The sequence below is a fragment of the Drosophila erecta genome, unplaced genomic scaffold (assembly GCF_003286155.1).
Source record: "Drosophila erecta strain 14021-0224.00,06,07 unplaced genomic scaffold, DereRS2 tig00000055-arrow-pilon, whole genome shotgun sequence".
Taxonomy (NCBI): domain Eukaryota; kingdom Metazoa; phylum Arthropoda; class Insecta; order Diptera; family Drosophilidae; genus Drosophila; species Drosophila erecta.
Genome location: NW_020825200.1, coordinates 11,194,272 through 11,216,201, shown reverse-complemented (window position 1 = coordinate 11,216,201; position 21,930 = coordinate 11,194,272). Strand labels below are relative to the sequence as shown.

The 21,930-nt window shown below is 38.0% G+C and overlaps 6 protein-coding genes across 14 annotated transcripts; 3 read left to right on the top strand and 3 right to left on the bottom strand.

The window, feature by feature from the left end:
- Positions 1–63: 63 nt before the first annotated feature.
- LOC6542151 (nitrogen regulatory protein GLN3) lies at positions 64–5,628 on the bottom strand. Of its 5 annotated transcripts, none has more exons than XM_026978220.1 (9): positions 5,445–5,628; positions 4,485–5,274; positions 3,398–3,541; positions 2,365–3,223; positions 2,179–2,306; positions 1,959–2,111; positions 1,656–1,884; positions 1,123–1,220; positions 689–989 (listed from the first exon to the last, which is right to left on the bottom strand). In XM_026978220.1, the coding sequence occupies exons 2-9, from the start codon at positions 5,217–5,219 to the stop codon at positions 819–821; spliced, it is 2,517 nt and encodes an 838-aa protein (XP_026834021.1). In that variant the 5' UTR covers positions 5,220–5,274; positions 5,445–5,628; the 3' UTR covers positions 689–818. The 5 variants fall into 5 exon arrangements, with proteins under 5 accessions (XP_001969453.1, XP_026834022.1, XP_026834021.1 ...); XM_026978219.1 differs by lacking the exon at positions 5,445–5,628 and adding an exon at positions 5,374–5,437 and having other exon boundaries at positions 4,485–5,297; XM_026978218.1 differs by lacking the exon at positions 5,445–5,628 and adding an exon at positions 5,374–5,437 and having other exon boundaries at positions 690–989.
- A 625-nt stretch (positions 5,629–6,253) lies between these two features.
- Positions 6,254–7,862, bottom strand: LOC6543396 (protoheme IX farnesyltransferase, mitochondrial). Its single transcript, XM_001969416.3, has 4 exons — positions 7,650–7,862; positions 7,406–7,589; positions 6,655–7,341; positions 6,254–6,590 (listed from the first exon to the last, which is right to left on the bottom strand). Exons 1-4 carry the CDS (start codon positions 7,719–7,721, stop codon positions 6,358–6,360), a joined length of 1,176 nt encoding a protein of 391 aa, XP_001969452.1. The 5' UTR covers positions 7,722–7,862; the 3' UTR covers positions 6,254–6,357.
- Positions 7,863–8,106: 244 nt separating this feature from the next.
- LOC6541839 (schwannomin-interacting protein 1 homolog) lies at positions 8,107–11,162 on the top strand. Its single transcript, XM_001969415.3, has 8 exons — positions 8,107–8,239; positions 8,795–9,395; positions 9,456–9,912; positions 9,977–10,065; positions 10,125–10,191; positions 10,257–10,588; positions 10,646–10,914; positions 10,992–11,162. The coding sequence occupies exons 2-8, from the start codon at positions 8,808–8,810 to the stop codon at positions 11,053–11,055; spliced, it is 1,866 nt and encodes a 621-aa protein (XP_001969451.2). The 5' UTR covers positions 8,107–8,239; positions 8,795–8,807; the 3' UTR covers positions 11,056–11,162.
- Positions 11,163–11,389: 227 nt separating this feature from the next.
- On the top strand, positions 11,390–14,383 carry LOC6541743 (ribonucleoside-diphosphate reductase large subunit). Its single transcript, XM_001969414.3, has 4 exons — positions 11,390–11,548; positions 11,608–11,696; positions 11,948–12,125; positions 12,187–14,383. Exons 1-4 carry the CDS (start codon positions 11,497–11,499, stop codon positions 14,304–14,306), a joined length of 2,439 nt encoding a protein of 812 aa, XP_001969450.1. The 5' UTR covers positions 11,390–11,496; the 3' UTR covers positions 14,307–14,383.
- A 70-nt stretch (positions 14,384–14,453) lies between these two features.
- LOC6541854 (mitochondrial basic amino acids transporter) lies at positions 14,454–16,941 on the bottom strand. Of its 3 annotated transcripts, none has more exons than XM_001969413.3 (5): positions 16,829–16,941; positions 16,603–16,732; positions 15,655–15,763; positions 15,128–15,589; positions 14,454–15,062 (listed from the first exon to the last, which is right to left on the bottom strand). In XM_001969413.3, exons 2-5 carry the CDS (start codon positions 16,705–16,707, stop codon positions 14,476–14,478), a joined length of 1,263 nt encoding a protein of 420 aa, XP_001969449.2. In that variant the 5' UTR covers positions 16,708–16,732; positions 16,829–16,941; the 3' UTR covers positions 14,454–14,475. The 3 variants fall into 3 exon arrangements, with proteins under 3 accessions (XP_001969449.2, XP_026834461.1, XP_026834462.1); XM_026978660.1 differs by having other exon boundaries at positions 16,603–16,718; XM_026978661.1 differs by lacking the exons at positions 16,603–16,732; positions 16,829–16,941 and adding an exon at positions 15,899–15,958.
- Positions 16,942–17,664: 723 nt separating this feature from the next.
- LOC6542596 lies at positions 17,665–21,926 on the top strand. 3 transcript variants are annotated; one of them, XM_026978656.1, is made up of 7 exons: positions 17,665–17,697; positions 19,372–19,578; positions 19,723–19,818; positions 19,875–19,947; positions 20,016–20,119; positions 20,179–20,305; positions 20,364–21,926. In XM_026978656.1, the coding sequence occupies exons 2-7, from the start codon at positions 19,406–19,408 to the stop codon at positions 21,831–21,833; spliced, it is 2,043 nt and encodes a 680-aa protein (XP_026834457.1). In that variant the 5' UTR covers positions 17,665–17,697; positions 19,372–19,405; the 3' UTR covers positions 21,834–21,926. The 3 variants fall into 3 exon arrangements, with proteins under 3 accessions (XP_026834457.1, XP_026834460.1, XP_026834459.1); XM_026978659.1 differs by having other exon boundaries at positions 17,674–17,697; positions 19,384–19,578; XM_026978658.1 differs by lacking the exon at positions 17,665–17,697 and adding an exon at positions 17,823–18,065.
- Positions 21,927–21,930: the final 4 nt, after the last annotated feature.

The following is a 21,930-nucleotide window of genomic DNA, read 5'->3' as shown; positions in this document are numbered from 1 at the left end:
GGCGAAGAGTTTTGATAAAAACACAGTCGGATTTGGATTTTCATTTTACATTAACCAGTTTTATTGTGATTGTTAAAAATTGTATAGAGTATTTTATTTGAAAAAATAAATGAGTAATATTTTTGTATCTTAGCCTATTATGAAGTCCTTATTTTATTTAGACAATTTATGTAGATTCGAAAACAGCATTAAGTTTTTTAGTTTCTTATAATTGTATATAATTTAAATATTTTCTTGAAAAGTTTGCATTGCGTGATTATTGCTTTTTGCATAGTTTTACTATTAAAATGTTTTGTGGAGATTATTATATTATCACATGATTTTCGTATAGGCAAGAGATTTAAAACATTATTTATTTTTTAGCTTTAGAAGTTGTTCAATTGCAAAGACAGCTGAAAAATCATTGTTAAAACTGAACTTTTCATATTAATAGAAGCAATTTGTGTTATTAAAAAATTAAAAATACTGTAAAATGGTTTTAATAAATATAAATATAATAAAGTTTATTTTTAATTTAATTGCATTAAGTATTGATGTCCTCTCTTAAGGTCTATATTTAGTGTGATATTATTTAAAAGTTTTGACATACTGGTTCAATTTTTATACCTCTTTTACACTAATAAGTATTTTGGTATTAGTTTTTAAAGATACAAATGAATAAAATTTAGTTTTAAAGAATGAAAATTTTATTAATAATCTATACGTATTTTTAATCCTATACCTTTTGTTTTTCTTTCTTATGCGACCTCATAAATAAACAAAATGTGGGTTAAAGGTTCTTCTTTTCGAAAAGTGAGTAGGGGAATATATTTGGCGTTTTATGTTAACTTTGCATTATTTTCACTGGAAACAAGGTTAAGCGGTGCGGATAGATCCGCACTTTCACAGGTATCATTAAACGCCGGCAAAGAATTTGACTTCTTACGCCTTAATAAAATATCTTTAAGTGCTGCTGCGGTCTCGGTATCATCAATTTCCTTTTTGAATTTCTAAAATAAAAACATACTAGAAGTTAATTTCAGAAAAATCATTTAGTAGAGTTAGAGTTGTTTTAACTCTTATACAAATAGATCCATCTGCTTATCAAGATTGTAAAGTAATAGTTAAAATGCAGATACTTACATTTAAAACCAGGCCAGACATGGCTAGAGATTCCCTAGACGTTAAAAAATCTGGCTTACTTGGTTCTATTGAAGAACATGATGACATTTGTTTGTGTTCTGCAAAAAAAATTGATTTTTTATAATATAATACTTAATAAATTATGAATAAATAATAAAATGAAAGGTTCTTAAATGTTTGTACAACGTTGAACAGTTTAACGACTTAACAGGCACGTCCAATGCCGACTACGATAATGACATCATGATATGTGAATATCGTCGCTAAAATATCCATGAAATTATATGATTGTTCAAGCCAGTAAGAATATGGATAGGTATGAATAGGTATTCTGAATTGTAAGTCAATTTATGATTACAAAAGCTTTATGATTTAGAAAAATATATAGTGTGGCAAAGACAAAAATAAATATTTAAAAAACCTATAAATATAATACACTTTATCTCGACAATTTATTTATTAAACGAACAAAGCGTATTAAAAGCATTATAAATGAAAGGGTCACGGAGGGCCAGCATTGAAATGGCACTCACTCTTTTTAGATCGCTCCAATTCTTTAGGACGCCTGCGTCTGGTGTGTATGGTATCGCGTCTCATTGAATGCGGCCTGTTGATCCCATGCAGCTTGAAGTACAATCCGCAGGCGTTGCAAACCATCTCTCCTCGAACACTTCGCCTCCAAATTGTTGTGGTGAGGGTGCCACAATTCGAACATGACATATCTTTTTGAGCACCAGGTATGGTATTAAAAAGGTTAATGTTCTACAAAACCGGAGTTAAATCAAGAAATTATATAATTAATATGTTAGCTAATGAGGATGACTGTCACAACGTACCCTTTTATCTTTCTTATCATCTGGAGCTGCTTCTGAAGTGGTATAAGTATCAGTCACATTCTCATTAACTACATCGATGCAATCAGTTTTGGTAGGAAAACTTTGTTTTCTTCTACATGGTTTTGATTTGCTGGATTGAGCCTCTGATAGATCCTAAAGAATACACAACATTTTAGATTTTTCTTTAAATTTTTGCTTTGAAATAGCTGGAATAGTTTACCTTTAATAGTGCTATGGGTTCTTCAGGTACTTTTGGAAATGATACTGTCGACGGAACCGGATACACGTAAGACTGGCTCAACATACTGCAAATTATTTGTGATGTCTGATTTTCCTCGTTGCTTTTAGCTATCAAATTGGAAAGTTATTAATATTAATATACGGCTAGAAGAAAGATAATACGTACCGGCTGATCTAGCCAGTGCCTGCCACAGTTGAGTAGTTGCCGCATCTGTGGCGTGATCCGAGCTTAGGCTATCCGGAGTCTTTCTATCATTTATAGAGGACGTGATGTCCATCTCCAGTTTGTGAGAGTCGGAGCTGTCGCCAGAGTCTAGTAAGGAGCCGGTACTCGCCTTGGGTGCTTTTGATTTGAAGTCGGACCCACCAACTTGGTTAATGGTAATACTGTAGTTTTGAAAATCCTTTTCACTTCTTAAGTGTGACTGAATATCAAGCCTTGGAGTTTGGCAAAAATGGTGTATTGGGGCCGCGTTCCGTTGATTAGAGTAATCGTTCTTTTGTTTTTTGACGGATAGGTCAATTTCAACTCCGTCCTGAATTTCATTTTGGTTTAATGGACGTTTTGATTTTATCACAGAACTTTTAATACTTGTATCTACAGCTGCAGAAAAACACGGAGATTGCGGATTCGAACATGGAGGGGAAATTACAATTTTTTTGCTTATATCCATTAGAACGGCAGCCGTTTCAAGCTGCTGCTGCAGATTTTCATATTTCTCTATTTCCGACTTCTTTTGCAGTTTTGAATCAAACTGACTGTGTGAGGATCCAGACATTGCCTTCTTTTGATCGCTTTTCATAGTAATTGATTTGAATAAACTTGGATATAAGCTATGTGCTGGCATATCTTGATTGCTAATCTCGATTTTCCGATCCAAGCCGGGCTGGATAGTGGAATCTAATTTACTGTGGTCGTACTTAACTTTAGAAAACGTGCTTAGCTCCGTCAGAGCCTTTGCCGCTATAGCCTCCGATGAAGCCTTTAAAATTGCATCGAGCTTAGTTTCCAAATCATTTGGGTCCTGCAAAAAAACAAAGTTTTGAGTATTAATTCAAACGGTCATTTTAATAATGTTTCAGGGTTTCGGATTGCTTAAACCCCAAGATACTTCCTTATATGGTATGGTATTATTGTTGAACTTATATGAATACTTTGTAGTTGGTTTGTAACTCAGTTCCTTCCAATCAATACTTACTGGTTTCAGATTTTTGGATATATTTAAAAATTCTTTCAAAGCTATTTGTGAGTTGTGCGCCATCGTACGAAACTTTTCGAAGGAATCCAATTTTTGTCTGCAGTCACCACAAACCACGTTGGGTAATCCATCGTTAGGCAGTGCCTGAAAGAAATATGAATGTATTTTATCATGTACTATCCACTTTCTATATTCAGTTGGCTAAAAATGTGAATGATGCAATGACTAAGGAGTACAACGGTAACAAAATCGATCGATGAGATTGATGACTGTTTATACTTAGGACCAGAAGGACAATAGCTGCATTAAAATTGTATAAATCGAGTTCTGGACAGCTAAAACTTTAAAAAAATATATATCAAAATTTGTATAAAAATTTAATATCTTTAAATCTTAAGGGAAATATGATTGAGAAAATTAAAAACAAATCCTTCAAAACTGATTTACAGCAAAACATATGTTCCAAAGAGATCATCTACGGAAATATACACTAAATCTCAAGAAATGCATTAAAGGAATAAATTAACAAATCAACAAATCAAATCAAATAATAACAAATGAAAGTACTCGAAGTATGTTTGTAAAAACCCATTGGGGCCATATAAGGTGTATGTACGTTGGTATATCCGCACTTAAACAATCGAAACGAATGTTATCTCTGGCGTGGATTAATGTATGTAGGTCTCTAACATACATCCATGCGTGCATATGCACACACGTAGGTACATAGCAATATTTACATTTGTGCGCTGGACACTGATGTACGAGTGTGGCGTGGTGTGCGTGGGCCAATGCCTCGCAATGGTTCATCGAAAAAATACCAAACAATTGATACCGATTGTTAATAGGCCATGGGATAAAAGCGGCCCAATCATTTCCTATTATTTTGACGTGTGGTGTCGTAATCACATAGATAACACATACCACCGCACGGCAAGCACTCGCAAAAGTGCGCTTGTGTGCGGGCATTATCGTGTACATATACGCGATATATCCAACACACACACAGGTATGCGCACGCTGGTGTGTGTGCGTAATTAATGTAAATTCGTTTCTTTGCAAATGTGTTGGATGGAAATCTGCTTACCTTAATAGAGAGACAGTTGAATATCTGAAATGTAAGATGTGGTGATGATGAATCATCCCGACCGTGCTCTTTGCCGTAGTTATCGGTTCCGCTTATTTTTGTTATATTCACACTTGTCTCCTCGCGGCCGCTCTGCTGATTATGATTATGCTGATGTTCCTCCTCGCGCGTTGGTTCCGATTTTGATTGCGATTGAGATTGGGATTGCGATGCGGAGGGGGATGGCGTCTCCCCGCTATATGCTATATGTTCGTGATCCGACGATGACTGACTTTTGAATACTGTTGATCTCTCGGCGATGCCCGACTCCAATTGGCATTGGGGTTCGCGTTCACTCGACTTTGCGTCCGCAGCAGAAGGCACACTTGGCGTGTAATGGATTTTAGTTTGGTTTTGGTGAAGGGTTTGAGTTTGGGTTTGGATTTGGAATTGGGTCTGCTGGCTTGGAACGGGCACAGGGAGGGGTACGGGTAGGGCTGTTCCCTGGTTGCGCTGTTCATTTTTGTTGGCTGATAGCGGGTTATCAACGATGCAACTGCACAGATTGGGGCTTAAAGCACTGCAAAAGCAGTTGGCACGATTCGCGACGCCTCGAAAATCGACCGATATTCTGTCTGGGGCACTATCATTATGCGACGAATTATCGTAAATCTGTAGTACTGCAACATCGCACTCGTTAACCAATGTGAGGCACAATCGACAAACTTGACGAAACTTATGTGGTACATTATTCATAATTAGAAATTTATATTCGTTTTGCACTGTGTAAAGAAACTTTCATACGCCTCTCCTTTATCGAGATAAAAAAGATAACTGGTAAAATAAATTATAAAATGAATGTAAACACTATTCCTCAATTTTTCATTGTCACAATCCACGTTCAGCTCACTAAAAATAATTCACTCCAGTGGTTCGTCACAGATTTGTCGCTCATTTGATCTAGTTTCCCGTTCAAATTACCAAACGAGGGCTCCAGCGATAGTCGCGTTAGCTGCATGATTCATCTTGGCATCGCGATAAATCAGTGATTATGCTAATGCGTTTCTGTGATAAAACATCAAGGCTATTGCAACACAATACAAAATATAGTTCTTCCCATTTGTAAGACCAACGCATACATCAGAGGAACTAGTAAAATATACTAAAATAGGGGCAACTTTTTGGTATTTTTGATATCGATTACGAATAGCTGTACTTAGTTTTAGCTAGAAATTTTAATTGTACTCCTTTTATTGCAGTATATCTAAAATATTATAAAAATAAGTTATGCATGAGCTAGATATCAGATATACAATTTCTTTAACAATTTATGAATTGGTATTTTTAAATGTGTGAGCAACTGAACTTCTATGTATGTAAAAGAATGTGATGAGTAAAAGAACTTTTAATAAAACTGACTTAAGATGATAATACGCTACTAGAAAGTCGATCGATTGCTGCTATTTATTAAAACCAAATAAATAGTTCAAATACTGTTTTGTACACAACGGATATTCATTGCTATGCCAGCTGTTGCTGTTACAAATTTTATCGTTTCCTTGAGAGCGGAAATGCTTCCGTATGAAACAAGTGAAATGGTTTTGCTCAAAGAACGAAGTAATACGGTCACACTTACATTCTTATAATTTAAATTACTGCACAGCCCAGGAATTCAATAACAAAGTTTAGATTTTAATTTAATTTGCATCGAACGCAGGATTCGTTAGACCGAGTATTTGCAAGGATGTGGTGTCATTTATTCGTTGCAAAATATATTTACCGCACAGAAGTAAGTTTTTCCTTAATATTAAATGACTGTTTTTACAAGTTGCAGAACACTAATATATTTAAATTTCACGATACTTAACATTTTATCAAATCAATGTTAATATTTCTATCTGGGTCCTTCGGCTACGGCGACGGGTAGGACATTACCAAGACTGGTAGCAGACTGCTTTAGTGCAATGTACGTGGATTCCTTTTTGTTCTCCTCACCGGCGGGTTTGCTGAAATACCATTCCTTCTTATTGGCCAGAAACAGTAGCATCAGGGCGGGCAGGTGTATCAGTGAAAATCGGAATAGCTTCCGCGAGCTCCCACTATCGGACTTTTCATAAAACTTGTACGCTGTAGGCAAACATAACGAATTAGAAATAACAGATAGGAGTCCATAGCTAATGAATATATTTACCAAGGTAGGCGAAGTACGCGTTCAGAGGTAGTGTTTCCAAGGCAAACCAATAGTTCGTGACGTCCAGTACGGGTGCCATCGCTGAAAGTCCGGCAATCGCCACCGAATATCGGAGCGCAGTGCGTCGACAAAGACCCGGATTGGTAACGGCCATCATTCGGTAGCCAGCACGGGAGTAATCCGGCCGGAGGTTCCACGACAGAGCGTTGAAGTGCGGGAACTGCCACGCGTACAAGACTCCGGCTAGGATCATGGCGCCGGCGTCCAGGGTACCGGCACATCCAGCCCAGCCCATCAGCGGAGGAATGGCGCCCACTATCGAACCCACCCAAGTGTTGACTATGCTGATACGCTTCATCGGCGTGTATATCGTGGTGTAGAGAAACAGGTTACCCGCTCCCAGCGCCGCCGTCAATCCATTTACTCCGAAATACAGCATACTCAAGCCGGCAGTTGCCGACACCGTGGCAAAGGTGACAGCATGCAGAGGCGTCATTTGTCCCGTGACAAGCACCCTGTTCTTTGTCCTCGACATCTGCGAATCGAAAGGAACTTCGTGATACTGATTAATGGCATTCGCCGCAGCCGAAACGAGTCCAGTGCCCAGGGTGCACATCGCAAACGTGGTGGGCTCGAAAGCGGCTGGTGCCATGGCATAGCCCCCCATCGTTGTAATGACCACCAGCGCTGCAACAAAAGGTGATAAGCCCTATTACTTTCGATGCTTGGCCAACGTAACCATCTCACTCACATGTCAGCCGGAACTTGGACAACTTCTTGTACTGGCTGAGAGTTTTCCCGGGCATGGTGTACGGACTGGGCATCCAGGTAATTTGACTATTTGGTAAATGCTGGACATTTCCCGGCTGAGATACAGGTGGCGCTGGAGCGACATCTCTGTCATCTTGGGAAGATATCGTTGCTGCAGTGGAGTACTAAAAATTGTTGGAAAGTTATAGTTGCTATCGTTGTTGCGTAATGGCCAAGAACCTCACCCGAATGAGCACAAAGTCAACCGGCGTTCTTAGCTGGGATTGCACCCGCCGAATTCCATTGAATAATATCATTATTATCCACTTATCAGTTAGACCTACAGTTATTTCATTTTTCTAGTCGTGTTTGGGTTCTATTAGTTTTATATACAATGTTATGGTTTTTTAAATCACATTGTGCTAAAGTGTTACCATATCTCAAGTAAAAAAAATACTGAGTGCAAAAAATCGCATTAGAGGCATTCATATACGTACTATAGGGTTTTTTTTAACAACTTAAATTAAACACATCTAAATGTTTTAAGCCTATACCTAAATAATATTTGTATACTTCAAAAAAATGCTGTAATCATAATCAATGAAAATTTAAGATTCAATTTTTCAAGATATTAAGTTGTTTTTGTTAATATCAGTTTTTGCATCTAAACTTAAACATAAATTTTAAATTTTTCCTATAAGTAATATGTGATAAAAGTTAGTATTGTAAATAACACCATAGACCAAGTTTTGCGCATGCGTCAAAAGTGTAATTTGTCTTATATGTGTGGGAGGGAGTAAATTTTACATCTGAATGCAGGAAGGCCGAAATCCTTGTAAGTCTTCATTGATTCAATAATTACAATTTTAAACAAACTGAGCATTTTATAGTTGCTAACAATAGAAACTATTGTTTTAACGAATCAAAAAAAAAAAAATTTATAATTGCAAGTATTTTAACTACCTTCAGATATTTCTGCTACACAAATTTGCACCTACACCAACTTTTTTCAGCTTGGTTCTTTTAAGAATACAAATAATATTTCATTTCTGTATTCTTAAAGACATTGTGACATTTAAAGATACTTAAAGTGAAATTCGTATTTTATTCTTAAAGTGATTTATTAAAATGAATACGAAAATGAGTTGAAATAAATGAAATAGTGTGGTTGAGGTAAAGGAGTCCTTTTACAAGTAAAAGAAAATACGAAAAAAAATCAAAAAACCTGAAAACAATTTTATGAATTTATATGTTTAATTGCTTTTACTATGTTACATTACCTGATAATATGGAACTAGTGAATGAACGTTGCATTATTATTTCACTTTAATTTTAATCAATATTTAAGTCATCTAATCCAATATTTGGTCATCGTTGCCATTTCGTCTAGACAACTTATTCCAATGCCCAGCTCTAGAATGGATATCTATATAACAAAGGGCATCACCAACCCTAACTATCCAGGATTTCAGAAATTTGCGCATACCCTGTCGGATGACTACATAGAGTACTCGGATATGGAATGCAATGAAAGCGATCTAACCGATAGCGACAGAGAAGAAGACCCAAACACGTTTCCAAATAAGGTTGTCAAGGAATCGGGCTCAGAAACATTTAAGAATGGCCAAGATTTGATTTTAAGTAACTGCGACAATGGTAACACATTTATATCAGAGAAAATCGTGAAGAGATCAGACAATATTCCGGATATTGTAAATGAGAACTATAGTGCAACGTCGGAAACCTCCAAGCGAGCTTTGCATAAGCCAGACCTTATCTATAATCTAAGCCACAATTATACGACCAATCCTGAGTTCTCCACCTGGTCATGTACAATTAATTCAAAGTACGAAGAGCACTTGCAGGGACAAAGCCCTGTCGATATTGTAGGGGATTTTGGAGGAGAGGTGGAGCGGGAATTCGAGCTACTCCTCACTGGATATAAAAACAAGAAATGTGAAGATGAGTTAAAGGGATCAAATTTAAATAAGGTAAATTAGTAGTTTTTATAAAGGAGTTCGACCTTGTAATAGCTGACTTGTGACTTACAGATTTGCGATGCAGAACTATCCAATGGAACGGAAGCTTTAAAACAAAAATCCTCGACGCGATTGTCTGGAAACAGTACTAGAAAAAATAAAAAAAAGAACACACCATACGGACATCAAACCATAAAAACGAAGCATGCAAAGCCGTCACATGACGAACGCCAGTTGCCACCAGACACGTTCGACTACAAAACGTATAGCCAACGAAAATATATAATTTGTGATGATGAGCAGTACTCGTCCGTTTCGGAAAATAACAAAAATGATAGTGCGAACATATGTCAGGGTGAAATGCCCAGCTTAAGCAACTTGAAAATCGATCAAAGTGGAAGCCAGCAGAATCTTGACGAGGATAATAATAAGGTGGCAAGTCGGAAGTACTTAAGTCAATCGCGCTGGTCTCAATACTTAGAAGATCCCATTAAGTACTCCAAAGATCCATGCTCTACTATGGTTTTAGGTAATTTCAAATAAGAATTGGTAATTATAGCTTCTTGGGCTTATTGTGATTTATATATTTATAGAACAATTTGATGCCTACAAGATTGCAAACGATATGGATGTGGAAACATTGGAAAACCATTTTAAAAAGGTTAAACAGATAGAGAAAAAGGTAAGTACGATATACTATCAAAACTAATATTATTAGCATAATATATTTTCCTTTTACAGCGGAGATTTAATCGAGATGAAATACGTAAGAGATTGGCGATCGGAGATAAAGAATCTTTAAATAATGGTAAGTTAAATATATTAGTTCATCATTATTAGTATTTTGAATATATTATTGGTATTTATATTTAGATATGAAGAAGGAGGAATTTCTAACCGTATCCGATAATGAAAGTTATAGTTCCGACTCTGAAACGTGCCCAAAGCTATCAAGTGGTGTACTTCGCAAGCAATCCGATTTCTGCGAGACAAAACACCATAAGGAATATGAAAACGACAAAATCTTTCAAAAGAACCAAATCAACCAAGATAAAACCATGAATCATGCGAATGGTAACGCCATTGGTACAACAGATTTTCCGTCAGATGAAAACTTGTTTTTCTTTGCGAATCAATCAAAACTTCAAATAGAGGTTAGAATAGCCCTAGCTCAATCGAAGGAAATAGCTCAGATGAAAGTAAAGGTATGTTTTTTAAACGATTCAAATGTTTAAATTTTTATGATAATTATCTACTTGAAGGCCAGGAAACACGGCGTAACTCCCATTGTGGACGTAATTCGATCCATGCTGTGTGATGTTGGTATCCAAATGAATTCCAACCATCGATGGATTTCGAGGCAGCTGCTCACTGGAATTCAAGTTCCGACTCTCCAGCTTTTGGTTAATAATTTGCAAGAGTATATAGAAAACTTGAATGTTACACTACTGGAGAGCTTAAAGGAGCGAGACGATCTGAATTCGGACCAAGACGATGTATTACACGATCTCGAAAAAATAAATAACTTTTTGTAAGTGTACAATAATATACTGTATACAATTATATTGATATCGAGATATTACATTTTTCAATTAATTTTCATTCTAGTGTGTTCCAACAGCAATCTGGACAGCAGGTCAATAAAATAGTTAGACACGGCAATTTAGATTAAACACTTGAAATTGCATATTTTATTAACAACTTGTTTATAAATATTATAATCACTTGTATAATTGATAACAATCTAACGAGACCGTTTATAAAACATACTCAAATGTTCTTCAAACACTGTTATATTTATGTAATTATATAATGCTAAATAAATAAAAGATACAACTAATTATTTATATTAACACCAAACCAAATTTGTAGTGTGTTTTGATCTGTAAAGTCAATACACCTTTGTATTGATATTTAAATTTAAATTTACATTTTCTCATTCAATGTTATTTATCAATGTTTAAAGAATCTCGATCGTTTCAAAAATGTGATTTTTGATTGTGCGGAATTTGACGAAAATAACGAACGGTAACATTAATTTTGTCTTTAATTTGGCGCCCTTTTGTGCTTGCAACAAGCAAATCATCTAATCTTGTGAAAAATATCAGTCAAAATGTTTATGAACAAGTCCATGAAAATCTCGAAGTTATATGTTATTAAGAGAGGTGGGTGGTTATCTTTCCTTATTGCTATTGTTCTTTATATATATATATATATATTACAGATGGCAGGCAGGAAGAGGTTCACTTCGATAAAATAACCTCAAGAATCCAGAAGCTTTGCTACAACTTGAACATGGATTTTGTTGATCCTGTAAGTTAATTTCTATTGCTTAAAGGTGGTTATTCTACATGTTTCACTCTAAGCCAGTAAGTATGATACGTATTTATATATTTCTGGGGTTCTTCACAGATCTGCAATAAAGCGCACCCGTTGAGACTACCGTGCAAGTCCCAAAAATTATAAACTATTTGTAATTAGTTATTGTTAGATAATTTCGATAGAAAGCTAGAAATTGAAAGTGGGGATTTTACCTAAAGTGTAATAATGCTTTATCTTCGTAGGTCACTATCACCCTGCAAGTCATCAATGGTCTGTACTGCGGCGTGACCACCCAGGAACTGGACAACTTGGCTGCTGAAATCGCAGCTGGATTAACCTGCTATCACCCAGACTATGCCATCCTAGCTGCTCGCATCGCAGTGTCCAATTTGCACAAGGAAACCAAGAAAGCTTTTTCTGGTAAGTCAACTGCTTGTCTAGTAGTTCTTGAGATAGTCCATTAATGATTCTTATTACATAGATGTCTTTGAGGATCTGTATAATCATGTGAACAAGGAAACGAATCAAAAAGTGTCCTTGGTATCTGAGTTTCACTACAACGTGGTTAAGAAGAACGCCACTCGTTTGAACTCTTCCATAATCTATGATCGTGACTTTGGCTATAACTATTTTGGCTTTAAGACTCTGGAGCGTTCCTATCTCCTCAAGACAAACGGAAAGATCGCAGAGCGACCGCAGCATATGCTGATGCGCGTGGCGATCGGAATCCATGGAGAGGATATAGATGCGGCCGTGGAAACCTACAATCTTCTATCGGAGCGCTACTTTACGCATGCATCGCCCACGCTGTTTGCTGCTGCCACAAACCGCCCGCAGCTGTCGTCGTGTTTCCTTCTGACCATGACTGCCGACTCAATCGAGGGCATTTTTAAGTCTGTGGAGCAGTGCGCCATGATCTCCAAGTCTGCTGGTGGCATTGGACTCAACGTGCATTGCATTCGTGCAAAGGGCACCTCGATTTGCGGCACAAACGGAACGTCCAATGGGTTGGTTCCCATGCTCAGGGTCTTCAACAATGTGGCGCGTTATGTGGACCAGGGAGGCGGCAAGCGTCCCGGTGCCTTTGCCATTTACCTGGAGCCCTGGCACTCGGATGTCTTTGAGTTCCTCGAACTAAAGAAAAACACGGGCAAGGAAGAGAATCGCGCCCGCGATCTGTTTTACGCTCTGTGGATACCCGATCTCTTCATGAAGCGCGTGGAGGCCAACGGTGATTGGTCGCTCATGTGCCCCCACAAATGCCCTGGCCTCCAAGATGTGTGGGGCGATGAATTCGAAAAGCTGTATGAGAAATACGAGCAAGAGGGTCGAGCCAACCGAACGGTTAAGGCTCAATCCCTGTGGTATGCCATCATTGAGGCGCAAGTGGAAACTGGAAATCCGTACATGCTCTTCAAGGACGCTTGCAACAGGAAGAGCAACCAGCAGAATGTTGGCACCATCAAGTGCAGCAACTTGTGCACGGAAATCGTTGAATACTCCGCGCCGGATGAGATAGCTGTCTGCAACTTGGCATCCATTGCCCTCAACATGTTTGTCACACCGGAGAAGACGTATGATTTCAAGAAGCTCAAGGAAGTCACCAAGATAGTTACCAGAAATCTAAACAAGATAATTGATATCAACTATTATCCCTTGCCAGAGGCAAGGAAGTCAAATTTGAGGCACCGTCCCGTGGGCATAGGTATTCAGGGATTCGCTGACGCCTTGATTCTCATGCGATTCCCGTATGAAAGTGAAGAAGCCGGTCTGTTGAATCAGCAGATATTCGAAACCATTTACTATGGAGCCTTGGAAGCCAGCTGTGAACTGGCCCAGACCGAAGGCCCTTACGAAACCTATGAGGGCAGCCCGGTGAGCAAGGGAATTTTGCAGTACGACATGTGGGACAAGGTCCCAACGAACCTTTGGGACTGGCAGAAACTGAAGGAGTCCATCAAGAAGCACGGTGTCCGCAACTCCCTGCTGGTTGCTCCAATGCCCACTGCATCTACAGCTCAAATAATGGGCAACAATGAATCCTTCGAGCCCTATACCACGAACATATACACCAGGCGAGTTCTGTCCGGCGAGTTTCAGGTGGTCAACCATCATTTGTTGCGCGACCTAACAGAGCTGGACTTGTGGGACGACGACATGAAGAACCAGATCATATCCAGCAGGGGCTCAATCCAAAACATTGAGGCCATCCCCCAGAGGGTTCGCGATCTGTACAAGACGGTGTGGGAAATCTCAGTTAAGTCCACGATTAAAATGGCCGCCGACCGTGGTGCGTTCATAGATCAGAGTCAGTCGTTCAACATTCATGTGGCAGAGCCCAACTATGGAAAACTGACCTCCATACACTTTTACTCCTGGAAAGCTGGTCTTAAAACCGGAATGTACTATCTGCGCACAAAGCCAGCTGCGAATGCCATTCAGTTCACCGTGAACAAGAAGAAGGGTGCAGAGGGCATAAACGGTCAGAATGGCACCTCCGATGAAAGCTCCAAACAGTTTGAAGAGGACAGAGAACGAAAAATGGCCGACATGGTTTGTTCCCTCGAAAATAAGGACGCCTGCATGTCCTGTGGCTCTTAAAAGCATTCACATAGACTAATATATATTTTATTGTAATATTGCTACGTTGAAATAAACTTAAATTATGGGTCGGTAAATGTTTATGTTCGCCTGCCAAGATTCAAATATTTGGTACCATTTAGTAATTAGCCAACAGTCGAATTTATAAAGGTACTAAATAATTTGTACTTTATTTTAAATTACAATCGGATGCTAAACGTGCTTTAGATTCTTTGGGAATGTTGATCGTGCTACTCGTGTAGTGGCTGTGAACGACGTCCTGAGGAGTAGACACATACTGATGGGACATGGCATTGTCCGTGATTATTTTGCGCACCACTTCCTCAACCGTGGGCACCGTCGTCTCCAAATCCACTTTGCTCTTGTTGTCCAGGTTCACTAGAGTCAATGGCTGATCGGAGTGCATCACGGAATCCATACCGTTCTTGGCATTGCAGAAGTCCAGGACCCAGGACACCACGAAGAAGCAGGCGGCGTTCATCGGAAAAGCCCTGATCAATGTGGAGTTTAGGCCGCGAAAGAAGTACTGGGGTCCTTCGTTTTTAAAGCCCTTCATCGCACAGTCGATGAAGCCATTGTACTTGGCATTCGCGCCCATGGCATCTGCCTGCATGTGGGTCTTCACCACGTCGATGGGATAGCACGCCAGCCAGGAGGAAATGCCAGCACATCCTCCGGCCAGAAGGGTGTAAGGAACGCTAGGAGTCTCCACTTGACGCATAAGGTACTCGAAGGACACAAAGTAGCTGGCGAAGCCTGTTCGAAAAGAGGATGCAGGAGGTAAGGTTTAAATCCTTGTCATTAATGTAAATCGAACGCACCTGGAATATCCCTTAGAATAGTGGCTGTTAATCCCTTGAAGGCACCTTTGATACCCTCGGTTTTTACTATGTATTTGAGGCAGTGGATGGGTCCAGTAAACTTGATGCCGCTGTCAATCTGATTGGCCAATTGGAGTCTCGTTTTGGCCAACTCCATGGGCGCACAGACGAAGCCCTGGGCCACTCCCGCGATTGATCCAGCGAAGAAGTGTGACGTCAGCGAATTGGGTTCGTTGGACAATCGTTGCACATTTCCGTAGACCCCGAAAACGATGGCGTTCACCAATCCGATGCCTCCCATGGGACTGCTAATACCCCGGTATAATCCTCTAAAGCTGTCTTTTTGCAATATCGTCCGGAAGCAGTGGAATGTGCCTTTGTATTTGGGGTTGCGAGGATCATCGGTCTGTAGGTGGACCTTCACGGTATCGAAGGGATGACCAACAAGAACCCCCGCAGCTCCTGGAATTGAAATGGGTATGTATTTGATAAGAGAGGGAAGAGTGTGTAAAGTTCAAGAGGCTTACCTCCCAGAAGTCCGGCTACGAAATCCACAACCATTTTTGGAGACAAAGTTTCAGAGGTGGCCTTAAGTTGTATGTCGCCGATCTCTGAACCTCTCTTCCGGTATGGATCCTGAAAAATTAAGTTTTTAGCAATTCAAAAGGCAGTTATACTCTTGGTATTAATTAATCAATATAAATTATAATTTTTTATTGACCTAAATGCTATTTTTTAGCAATGTGCTCCACCGAATATGGAAATACTCACTACTATTCGCTCAAATAATTTGTCGCGTGTGTCTCAAACAAATTTTTCAGTTGTCGCGATGATATTTTCATTGGCGGAGGTTAGAATAACTGATAACGGGCTTTTAATATTTTAATTAAAAGCATACAATTTAAAGCAAAGGTGTAAGCTCGTCTTGCGACTAAAAAGTACCTCACATTGTAGACTTTAGTATTATATATAATTTATAGGTGAACGGACTTGAATTTTAGACTTGGTATTATGAAAAGTTTTTAAGTTTTAGTTTCATTATAAATGCAATACCTTATGGCTTATATCAACCAATCGTTTGATTTCAAGTTACTTTTGGGGTGATCCCATAGTCCAGTCGTTCAAAATTGTGTATGTAATCAATATTTATTCTATATTATGTAATAAAACTCAGCTTGGACATTCTCACATTTGTCGCGACTCAATCTTTGTGTTAGAGATTAAAAATAAAATGTCATTATTGTGACCTCTTAGGAATCTGATCCGATGGGCCATCACCGACTCTGGGAACTTAATAACAGTGTATTGACTTGTTAATAAACAACAATACAATAATATTATTCAAGCCCGGGTTTCACAGAGGATAAGAACATAATATTCAAGTGGGTCCATCAAATCCATAAGGAAGTTTTTAAGTGATATATTCAAATCGAATATATAAATAAATAAATAAATAATACACAGCATTAATTTACCTTTTCATTGGTAACACGATGTATAAATGTTATTGGATGCATCTTGAAGATTTTACATACTACACTGGAATAACACAGATTTAAGCCACCATAGATTGCCAGCATAGATTCTTATGCTAAAAAACAAAAACTTCAAATAAAAATGCAGTATGTTGTGAATTTCGGTCTTAACCACGCAATGATTTCAGTCCAAAATTTACTATTTATTATTATTGTTGATACTTACCATGAGTGTATGGAATATACGATTCTTCCCATATTATCGTAGGAAAGATATATAATTTTGTCAAGACTATTGTTTGCATTTCAAAACTGTGTTATATTAGACAAGCCAACTTTGTTCTGGGGAAAAATTATTCAGAGAAAAAATTTTTCGTTTCATTTAGATGTTAAATGCCGAATTTATTCCTATAATATAGTCGAAATATTTTTTTAAAAATACATTTGGTAATACGAATTTTTTGGATCGCATTTCATAGTATAAAACAGTTTACTCTTGATATAAAATACAAAATCTTTTAAATATTGTGACTGTATGAATTAATAAATCATTCATTTATCTTACTGAAAAAAATGAAATATTTAATATCAGCATTAAAATAAGAGAATAATACAAGTAATGGTAAACTCATTTTATTATATTACCCTCCAAAGCACGCAACTACGAAATTTACAACCATATTTTGTGTGCCTAACACTCCATATATCGTCCCAACTCATATCCTATTTGAAAAAGAATACAAATCCATGAGGTAATACAAAATTGAATACACCCAGTTCAGTTTACACCCAAAATATTTCCATGGGAGTTACTCATGTCTATTTGAGTTTTGCTGAATACATGGTTTTGTTTTAGCTTTCCTCAGAATGTCTAGAATGCAGCCACATGATCTTAAGTTTGGGTCTCTAGATGGTACTTTTTCCTGCCCGTATCGACCAAAACGATCATAATAGAATCGTCACATTCGTTCGCTTCGGTATTTGTTGTTGCCCATGTACTATAACTTTTGAAAAGCCCTCGAATTGCTGCAAAGCTCTCTATCTCTCTATACAAAGTTCATCAAGTTCGTTTAGTCTTAAAGTACAACTCGGTGGGTGAGTATCGCGAAAAGCTTGGCGCTGAGCATTTGAGGTCATCTGGAACACATTACCCCAATCCTCGTCGGGCATACCTGTGTATATTTTTATCTACATTGTACCCGTATGTACCTGTACCCAAGGCATATGTGCGATGGTTAATCTGTAAATGAATACAAAGGCCGTGGCGAGAAGGGAAAATTCTTTATATAACGCGAATGTTTATACGGCCGATCTATGTTCATGCCTATTGAAAAGTGTCTATTTGTTTGTGTTTAAAATAATCTAAATGATCTCACATTAGTGACGTGCGCGTGCCCCATAATAAAAACATCGTGCGTGATCGCTTTTCACCTGTTAAATTGGCGAAAGCAAAAAGCTTTAAGGTATCTTAAACAATTTAATCCCTCGTCCAACAGTTGGCATTACTAAATAAATACAAAGCTCAAACTTCCGTGCGTTCCATCATATGATTCTCAGATTACCCATAATCAATATACGAAATGTGTCAACAGTGCGATATAATTTGTATTCTAAAGATTTCGGTGCGAATTGTGCATTCATATGTGATCATTCCAATCGATCGTGCTTAACACGCGGCGATCTCTAGCTCATCTTTATAGACGTGTATCTGCTAATTGTCCAGGGATCCCCAACCCAACTGAACTCAACCCATCAGAATCACTCTCTCCTGAGGAAATGAACCTTCAATTTATAGTATCATATTTGGAATCCTTATAAATATATCTTACAGGGAAACCATAAATGCAAAATCATGCACCCAAAAAAAATCCAAAAAACAAGCTCTTTATGTATAATATATTTATATTGTATTGTTTAAATTGTATTTTTTATTCCGAAGTGTATTCAGACAGCTTCTGTGCTCAAAAAACCTTATTTCATTCTAATTTGAATGAAATTTTCTAAACCAAAACTCGTGAATTCGTATGTTCACAGATACATGTTATAAGTATACTCATCTTATTTATATGTATCTTCGAAACACTTTCATATAAACAAAAACACATTTGAAAAAACAATATATATACATACACATATACAAACATATACTTACTATGTAGGATATTGTTTTATTGGGCAAATGCTGTTTTTATTTTTGAAAGTAACTTAGTATAAGCCCTGCGATCCGTTACCTGCTTAATCACTTGGCAACGTTGACATTTCATTTGTCTCTGGAAATTGAAAGAAAGTCAACGGTAATTGCATAATTATAATTGTAGTACTCAGTTATTTGATAAGAACGTGATAACGAGAAAAACTTCAGGGAAAGGTTAGTCGAATTTCGTTTGGGTGTGTCTGAAAATTTGTTTCTTTCACTGTTCGCTTCATTTTAGCAATAGTGCTAATTTCCCAATCATTTTTTATATAATATACGATTGACAATATATATATACTTTTTATTTCATATAACCGTTTTTGAAGGCCGCAAAACCGGGTTTGTGTAGAAATATACTGCACCCATCAATAAGTAGTTATGTCGTCATGCTGGTGATTATATTTATAGGCAATCATTACAAAGATCAGGGGTACATGGTATTCGAAATAAGGAATAAGCTTTTGATTGCTTTTCGTATACACATATTTATGTATATAAAACTTAATCAACAGAAAAGTGCATTCATAGAATGGATTAGAAAATATACAACTGTGTCTTTTTCATATTTACATTAGATTTATTGACAGCGGGCGAAATCACTAATTTACAATGAGTTGGAACAAGAGAAACACTAGTCACATATCCATTTACAACTACCCGGAGCATCTAAATCCATTCTACGAAGATGATAATCACAAACGCCTCAGATTTTTTGGGTTCAGCAAAAAGAAGAACGAAAATGGCAGACATAGTCTGTCGATTGGAAACCTGCAAGAATTGTGGTGAGTTGTTTAGTTTGTTTGGTACTCCCAGATAACTAAAATGTATAAATAACTTGCCTAATGCAACATTTTGTGTCAAGCCAAATGCGAAAAGCCTTCTTTCGCTTAAATGTTATTTAGTGTAATTTCGTTTCGTTCTTTTAGGAAGTCGTATTCTTTTCGTAAGAAGAAGTCTTCAACATTAGGTATAAACAAAACATCGGAGAGTCCGCCCACTCTAAGACGAGATCTGAACGATAAGTATGTTAATTAATTAGCTAATTTTGCAAAGATTTTATTAACACCCACATATGTAGTTCCTATTTGAACTCTAGAGTTTTCCGCGGAGACCGTCACACATCCCTGCAAGACATTGATAGACGACGGGAGGTGATTACTCAAGTCTTCAAGTGTATAACATATAAATATCCTAATCGTTGACTTTTTTGCTGATTTAGTCTGATTCATTGTCCTCAAATGGAATGTTCTTCAACCGCAATGACATGTACAGAAGCACAACACAGTTTTCCGGATATCGCTCGCCAAACAATCAGAGCACAAGGTACATCTACACAACGTATATACTGATGATTTTTATAATAATTATTGTTTTCATTTAAGATTATCGCAATCTAGTCTAGCCAGCTCTAATCCCTTTGAGTCTCAGCCGGAGTCGTGTCCTAGTTCCCCGATGAGCAGTAGAAGATATCGTAAGAAGAGGAGAGCTCCGCCGCCGCCAAAACTAGTGGTAATTTAAATCCATGTACACAAAGTGCTACCGAATTAAATTTGAAACCTATTTGCAGGTCCAAGATTACTTAGCTACCAAAGACATTGAGTCTCTTGCATCTGAAATTGACGCGTTTGTAAACAACAGAAAAGAATCTTTAATAAAACAAGAAGTTGGCGAGGAGGTCCCCAAATCAAATGAACCAACAATTTTGATTACTGCACCAATCTCCGATATCGAACCTAACCCCAGCACATCCAAAGCACCACAAACCATCCGTGTAAAGCAATCCAATGGATACAGCACGGCCAATGATAAGGAAAAGGTCACTATCTCTGAATCCGATAACAATACTAATACTTGCACCTCCCCGACACCGAAATGTAATGGCGCCGTTCACATAAAGCAGATCAACAAGCCCGAAATACCTAGCACACCTGTTCAGATCCGAAAAGTCCGCACAACTAATACTGCCGGCCAGCCTAATCACTGCACTTCCAAAACTCCTGAGTGTATCGCGAGCATCCACATAAAGCACTCTTCTGAACACATATCAGTGTGCTCTGAACAGAAACCCAATAACGATGTAAACCAAGTCAACAAAAAACCAAATGGCACCTTACCTGTTGGCATCACAGAAGAGACCTTAGTTGTTAAGGAAGCTTCAAGGCCGGCAGAACTTGCTAAGATGACCAAGCAATCGGTCGCCCTGGTAGATTCCGAAGACAGCAGTGGTGCCTCCACCTCCAAAACCCAACACCCCATTGCCAATGACCAAGTTAAACTGCCCGTTGAAGCCTTAACTTTGAGCACAGATGCTGAGCCAGAAGATAACGTCTATGTGGAAGAGAGGAAAACCAATTCATTTGGCACGGTCAAACAAATTTCACAGATTTTTGAAGAGAACATTACTAGTTCCAGTGGTCCTAGTCAACTACCCAAAAAAGAAGTCATCAATACAAATGGTGCAATATCAAAGAGAACAGAGAACCATGTAGTTTATAATCTAATTCAGCCGATGCCAGCTGAAACCAGCGACGTATTACAAATAAGAGAAGAGTTTGAGCTGGAAAATAATGTAAGATATGGTGAGAGACCCACAAACGATCGCAACAGATCTTCCATATCGACGGAACGGGAATCAAATTCTACGCCCACGCCGAGGATGAGGAAGAAGAAGTCCATCAAGGAAGTGCTAGAGTCCATAAGCAGGAATCAGAAGATTCTAAACGAAAGCGCGGCGAAGGGCACAAAGGTTTATTTAACACCCTCCTATGCTGATAATAAATACAACTATCCCAATGAGTTAAATAACGTTAATAATAGATCGTCCAAGGAAGTGACGTCTGCCAATATTTCAGTTAGCACATCAGATACCAATGAACTACCATCCCAAAGTAATTTGTTTATAAGCAAGATAAGCAAGTTTAAGGGTCAATTCAGGGAGTCATCTCCCACTTCATCGAACTTGGATTGGAACCCACTACCGAAGCCAAGTCGAGCCCATAACTCAGCTAGTTCCAACTTCAACAACGGCTCGTGCTAATAAGTTCAATAAATTACGCTGTACACAAATAATATTTATACTAAACATAAACCAAATTTATACGCAATAAAATATAAATGTACTTATGTTAAATCGA